Source organism: Musca vetustissima, unplaced genomic scaffold (assembly GCF_032173495.1).
Source record: "Musca vetustissima isolate MV318-11 ecotype Yass unplaced genomic scaffold, APGP_CSIRO_Mvet_v1 utg4636, whole genome shotgun sequence".
Classification (NCBI taxonomy): Eukaryota; Metazoa; Arthropoda; class Insecta; order Diptera; family Muscidae; genus Musca; species Musca vetustissima.
In genome coordinates this window covers 438,522-445,163 of record NW_026882924.1, presented here as the reverse complement: position 1 = coordinate 445,163, position 6,642 = coordinate 438,522, and the positions used below count along the sequence as shown (strand labels likewise).

At 29.6% G+C, this 6,642-nt stretch overlaps 1 protein-coding gene across 1 annotated transcript; it reads left to right on the top strand.

The window, feature by feature from the left end:
- Positions 1–632: 632 nt before the first annotated feature.
- On the top strand, positions 633–5,152 carry LOC133329653 (IDLSRF-like peptide; the record flags this gene model as incomplete). Its single annotated transcript, XM_061538129.1, has 2 exons — positions 633–831; positions 4,908–5,152. Coding segments are annotated over 2 exons (347 nt in total), but the record flags the coding sequence as incomplete, so codon positions are not given.
- Positions 5,153–6,642: the final 1,490 nt, after the last annotated feature.

Genomic DNA, 6,642 nt, shown 5'->3' with positions numbered 1-6,642 from the left:
TGGTCTTGATGGTGGGTGAATAATTTTCTTTAAAAAGTCCACGCCTATGGCCTTGATGGTGGGTGAATAATTTTCTTTAAAAAGTCCACGCCTATGGCCTTGATGGTGGGTGAATAATTTTCTTTAAAAAATCCACGCCTATGGCCTTGATGGTGGTGCAATAATTTTCTTTAAAAAATCCACGCCTATGGCCTTGATGGTGGTGCAATAATTTTCTTTAAAAAGTCCACGCCTATGGCCTTGATGGTGGGTGAATAATTTTCTTTAAAAAATCCACGCCTATGGCCTTGATGATGGCTCATTAAATTTCTTTAAAAAATCCACGCCTATGACCTTGATGATGGGTCATTAAATTTCTTTAAAAAAATTCACGCCTATGGCCTTGATGATGGCTCATTAAATTTCTTTAAAAAAATCCACGCCTATGACCTTGATGATGGCTCATAAAATGTCTTTAAAAATAACCACGCCTATGGCCTTGATGATGGGTCATAAAATTTGTTTAAAAAATCCACGCCTATGGCCTCATGGTGGCCTAATAATTTTCTTTAAAAAAATACGCCTATAAACTTGATGATTTTCATTTATCTCAAATTTTATAATAATTTCCCTTTAATTTTTTCTCTTTCCAGCCAAACGTCCACCGGTAGAAGAAACCGCATCATTCCTGCAAAGTTTACTGGCTTCACATGGACCCAATTATTTGGAAAAGCTCTTTGGCAGTAAGGCTCGTGATGCCCTCTCCCCCTTGGGTGGTGTAGAAAAAGTGGCCATTGCCTTAAGTGAATCGCAAACGATTGAAGATTTCGGTGCAGCATTGCATTTAATGAGGTAAGTTGGCGGAGTAAATTGAACGCCGCATGGAACTAAATACAAATTCAAAATGGTAATGGTAGGCATGAAATATAATTTAATGAGAAAGGAATGAGAGTGGTAGGAAATACGCACAAATTGAAATGATATGCTTCGTTAAGAATGTGAAAATATAAATACACAAATATTCAAGTGTGGGAAATATAAAAATATAAAGGATATGAATGAGGAAAAATAATGCGTTCCGCAATTGTGAATTTCCATTTAATGAAAAATTTATGGAGGAGGATAAAAAGCTTTCAGAGCGTTACAAAAGCGTAAAATATACAATCTATTCAGGAAGACTATAATGGACTTCATTAAAAAGTAAAATATACTTCTAGGAAAACACTATTGAATTATGAAGTCAAAAAATGGTTACGCTTCCTTGACTGAGTGTTTAAATATTAAAATTTAAAATTTGGTGGCAATTTGATACATTTCTTGAAGAAAAAACTTTTTTGTAAGATTATGCCAAATATCTAAAATCAGCAATGAAAAAAGGGGGAACCTAAATTTGAAATTTTCTTCGAGCAGACTTTGTTTTAAAATTATGCTCAGCACACAACACCATCTTTACTTCGCCAACAATGTTATCAATATGGTTATTCATGGCTTGAGTCTTCGCTAACATCGAATAAAAACTAACGATGGCTCACAAGGCGACTACCCAATACATCGAATAAAAACTACACATTCTGGTGGCAATCAGAGGAATTATTTTTATGAGTTTTAGTTTTCCTCCCCTATATTTATCCTACCAACCCATTGGTAGCAACATATATATATGGAGGGAACAGTACATGGAAAATAATATTGAATTAAAAAAAAAAACACTCGGATATTGTGGAGTTTTTCAAAATCCACTAAAACAAAAATTATAAATTCATGCAAATGAAAATTTTATATTAAAACTTCTTGCGAACATTGCACTCCTTCTGTGAGCTTAATATTCTGAATCAATGTGCTTTTATTCCCTTAGATTTTATTTAGCCCTTAATTTTTTATGTTTCTCCATCCCTTTTCCCTATTTTGTAATATCTATTAAAAAATACCCAATTAAGATATAAAATAAATCCAATCCGGTTCCCCGAATTTAATGTTATTATGATATCATCTTATTATCCCAAAAACCTAACCCTATCCCTTTGAAAATTTTATATCAAATTAAAATCATTATTCCTGTACCCATCTATTGTTGTTATATCCTCATTCCCCAAAATCCCCATTCAACTTTTATAATCCTCTCAACGAATCGCCATTTACTTTATTTCGTGGAAATTAATCCTGCGGATTATTTTTCGTCCCTTTCAATCGAGTTTATTCCTCTAATTAATCTGGTATATTTCAAAATATTGTGGTCTATGGCAACTGTTAATTAGCATACCCTTTTTGAGTTTGGAGTGAAGGGAGCTTTTCATAAACGCAAATTTCTAAGAATCAAAAAGCGGAATTAACTTTGATGAACATGATGTCGGAGCTATGCCGATATGAACATGATGGCGAGGTTATAAGGGTTTACATACATATGACAGTTTTATTGTTGTAAGGGACACACATGCAAATATCCATACATACAATGCACTATGGGTGCGGATTTATATACACATATATTTCAAAGACGGGGGAGTAATTTAAAATTCTTTTTCGAAGACTATCTAAGGACAGGATTTATTTAAAAATATGTTCAAGGACTATTCGTAGGCGTGGATGTATTTAGAAATAATGTTCAAGGCCCATTAATTGCGAGGATTTATTTAAAACAATTATTCAAGGACCATTAATTGTGTGGACATTTTAAAAAATAGTATTCAAGGACTATTTCTAGGAATGGACTTATTTAAGAATATTTTTTTCAAGTACTATTCCTAGGCGTGTATTTATTAAAAATATGTTTCAAGGACTATTCCTAGAAGTGGATTTATTTAAACATATATTAGACTTGGGCTTATTAAAAAATCCAGTAGTTGAGCTTATTTAAAAAAAAAATCAAGTACCTGGTCTTATTTCAAAAAAAAAAATCAAGTACTTGGGCTTATTTAAAAAAAAAGAAGTGGGTTTATTTTAAAATAATTTTTCAAGGATTTTCCCAGGCGTGGATTTATCAAAAAAAAAAACATATTTTAATGATTTTCCCAGGCGTGGATTTATTCAAAAATATTTTTCAAGGATTTTCCCAGGCGTGGATTTACTCGTAAACATTTTTCAAGGATTTTCCCAGGCGTGGTTTTATTAAAAAACATTTTTCAAGGATTTTCCCAGGCGTGGTTTTATTAAAAAACATTTTTCAAGGATTTTCCCAGGCGTGGTTTTATTAAAAAACATTTTTCAAGGATTTTCCCAGGCGTGGTTTTATTAAAAAACATTTTTCAAGGATTTTCCCAGGCGTGGTTTTATTAAAAAACATTTTTCAAGGATTTTCCCAGGCGTGGTTTTATTAAAAAACATTTTTCAAGGATTTTCCCAGGCGTGGTTTTATTAAAAAACATTTTTCAAGGATTTTCCCAGGCGTGGTTTTATTAAAAAACATTTTTCAAGGATTTTCCCAGGCGTGGTTTTATTAAAAAACATTTTTCAAGGATTTTCCCAGGCGTGGTTTTATTAAAAAACATTTTTCAAGGATTTTCCCAGGCGTGGTTTTATTAAAAAACATTTTTCAAGGATTTTCCCAGGCGTGGTTTTATTAAAAAACATTTTTCAAGGATTTTCCCAGGCGTGGTTTTATTAAAAAACATTTTTCAAGGATTTTCCCAGGCGTGGTTTTATTAAAAAACATTTTTCAAGGATTTTCCCTGGCGTGGTTTTATTAAAAAACATTTTTCAAGGATTTTCCCAGGCGTGGTTTTATTAAAAAACATTTTTCAAGGATTTTCCCAGGCGTGGTTTTATTAAAAAACATTTTTCAAGGATTTTCCCAGGCGTGGTTTTATTAAAAAACATTTTTCAAGGATTTTCCCAGGCGTGGTTTTATTAAAAAACATTTTTCAAGGATTTTCCCAGGCGTGGTTTTATTAAAAAACATTTTTCAAGGATTTTCCCAGGCGTGGTTTTATTAAAAAACATTTTTCAAGGATTTTCCCAGGCGTGGTTTTATTAAAAAACATTTTTCAAGGATTTTCCCAGGCGTGGTTTTATTAAAAAACATTTTTCAAGGATTTTCCCAGGCGTGGTTTTATTAAAAAACATTTTTCAAGGATTTTTCCAGGCGTGGTTTTATTAAAAAACATTTTTCAAGGATTTCCCAGGCGTGGTTTTATTAAAAAACATTTTTCAAGGATTTTCCCAGGCGTGGTTTTATTAAAAAACATTTTTCAAGGATTTTTCCAGGCGTGGTTTTATTAAAAAACATTTTTCAAGGATTTCCCAAGCGTGGTTTTATTAAAAACATTTTTCAAGGTTTTTCCCAGGCGTGGTTTTATTAAAAAACATTTTTCAAGAGCTATTTTTAAGCGTGGAATTATTAGAATACTTTAGCTACACAGCACCATCTTCATTTCACCAACAATCAACATGATTAGTATATGGTTTGAGGCATTGCTACATATCAGACACAGATCGACTTTTATGAATATGTGAGTGTGTCTACACTACATTGAGTTAAAACATCTCCTGTAGTGTAGACATCCTAGTGGCATACTGCAGTATTATTTTTATGAGTGTTTGTTTCATTCCCTACATTTACCCTACTACATATACCATCGATATCGACACATCTATCAGACAAAAAGGGACACAAAAAAAAATCAACTTTTATTTCAAATTATTTTTTTTTTCCTACTGTGCAATTGCAGGGTTATGTAAATGGCGGAGAGGGTTATGTACATTTACGGGACACAAAAAAATCAACTTTTATTTCAAATTATTTTTTCCTACTGTGCAATTGCAGGTTTTTGAAAATTGCGGAGAGTCTCAATATTTCAATTAAATTTTAAAAATGGTTTACCGCATACATATTTATTTCAGAATTATTGTGGCAGAAAAATCATTTTGAATTATTATTTAAATGATTTTAAATTTTTAAATAAAATTTGTTTTTGTTTGTTTTTTCTTTTCAGATCCGATTTGGAACATTTACGCTCTGTATTTATGGCCGTTGAAAATGGCGACTTGGGTATGCTGAAATCATTGGGCATTAAAGATTCTGAACTGGGTGATGTGAAGTTCTTTTTGGAGAAATTGGTTAATACAGGTTTCTTAGATTGAGTAGCACCAGATCCGGCTTCTGGATTTTATTATGCACATGCCCAACCCATTAATCCAAGTTTTTATTCATATTTAGGCACACCATATGATAGCTACTATTAAACCCCTCTCCCAATAAATATGGGGGTTCATTGGTGGCTATTGTATGACAGTGGTTAAATATGAATAAGAACAAAATAAAATACATTACAGCATTACAGAATTTTCATATAAAAAAATTGAAAAAAAATCAACAAAAAAATTGGAATTTTTAGTTTTGAAATAATGTAATTAATTTTTATTACTTTTAGTTTTGAAAAATGTTTTTGTTATCAATATTAGTATTTATAATATTACGTAAACTTCTATTGGTATTTAATTTTTATTTTTAAAATTTCCTTCTCTTCTTCTCCTCCTTCTGCCGTCATCTGCTGCTTCTTGTCTATCAGCAAATTTTTTTGTTATCTTAAAAAAACATTTCCAAATTTAATCTTCTTCTTCTATACATCTCAAAAATTTCACAATTCTCAATTTTTGTTTGAAACTCAAGAACAAAATTACATCTAAATCAAGAACAAACAAAAAATCTCAATTCAAATGTGTAAATTTGAATAAAATGCGGAAGCAGGATCGGCAAGAACAATGAAAAAAAACCAAAAAATAATAATTATTTAAAACTAGAATCCCTTCAAAACCAATCCCTTTTTAGTGTGTTATTAATTTTTAAACAACAAAAATATAAATTATTTGTAAAAAAAAAAAAAAAAAAAAAAAAAAAAAAAAAAAAAAAAAAATACACAATATTATTTTTTTTTTTTTTTAATATTTTTCCTTATAATTTTTGATTTTTCAAAAAAAAAAAAAAAAAATATTTAATGTTTCAATACTGCTAAATGGCAAAACACGAAATGGTTTTCTTTAAATGTGTGGTTTTTTCCTTAAAAAAATAAAAAAATCAAATTAGATGCTATCAGTACTAAACCTTCCATATATTACTTAAAACAAACGTTAAGAAAATATATATGTAAATGTTTTTGATTTGATTTAATTTTTTAGAATACAAATACGAAAAAATACTACAAAAAAAAATTTAGTATATATTAGTATTAGCACCATCCAAAACCAAAAAGCCCTGCAGCTATATATATGGAAAACAAATAAATTCCCTATAGAGAAAGGAAAAGAAAAATAATAATTAAAAAATATTGAAAATTACCCTCAAACAAATCTTAGTAATATGTGCAATTATAAAAAATATGTTTTTGTTTATTATTTTAATAATAAAATTAAAACGTACACACACACTTCCCTTGAAAGGAGTATAAAATTAAAATTAAAAAACCCCCTAAGTAAAACCCCGAGAGAGAAATAGCAATGTCGTATCTATGATAATTGTTTATTTTAAATTTACAAAAACAATATGAAATTAAATAGAAAAAATATTAAACAAAATATTACAAAACATGTAACGAAAACATATCAAAGAAAGCCTGTTATCAAATATTTAAAATTTAAATATATATAAAAAAATAAAAAAAAATAATTGGTTTAAATAAAATATATAAAAATCGAAAGAAAAAAAATTAAAAAAAATCAATGATAAAAAGT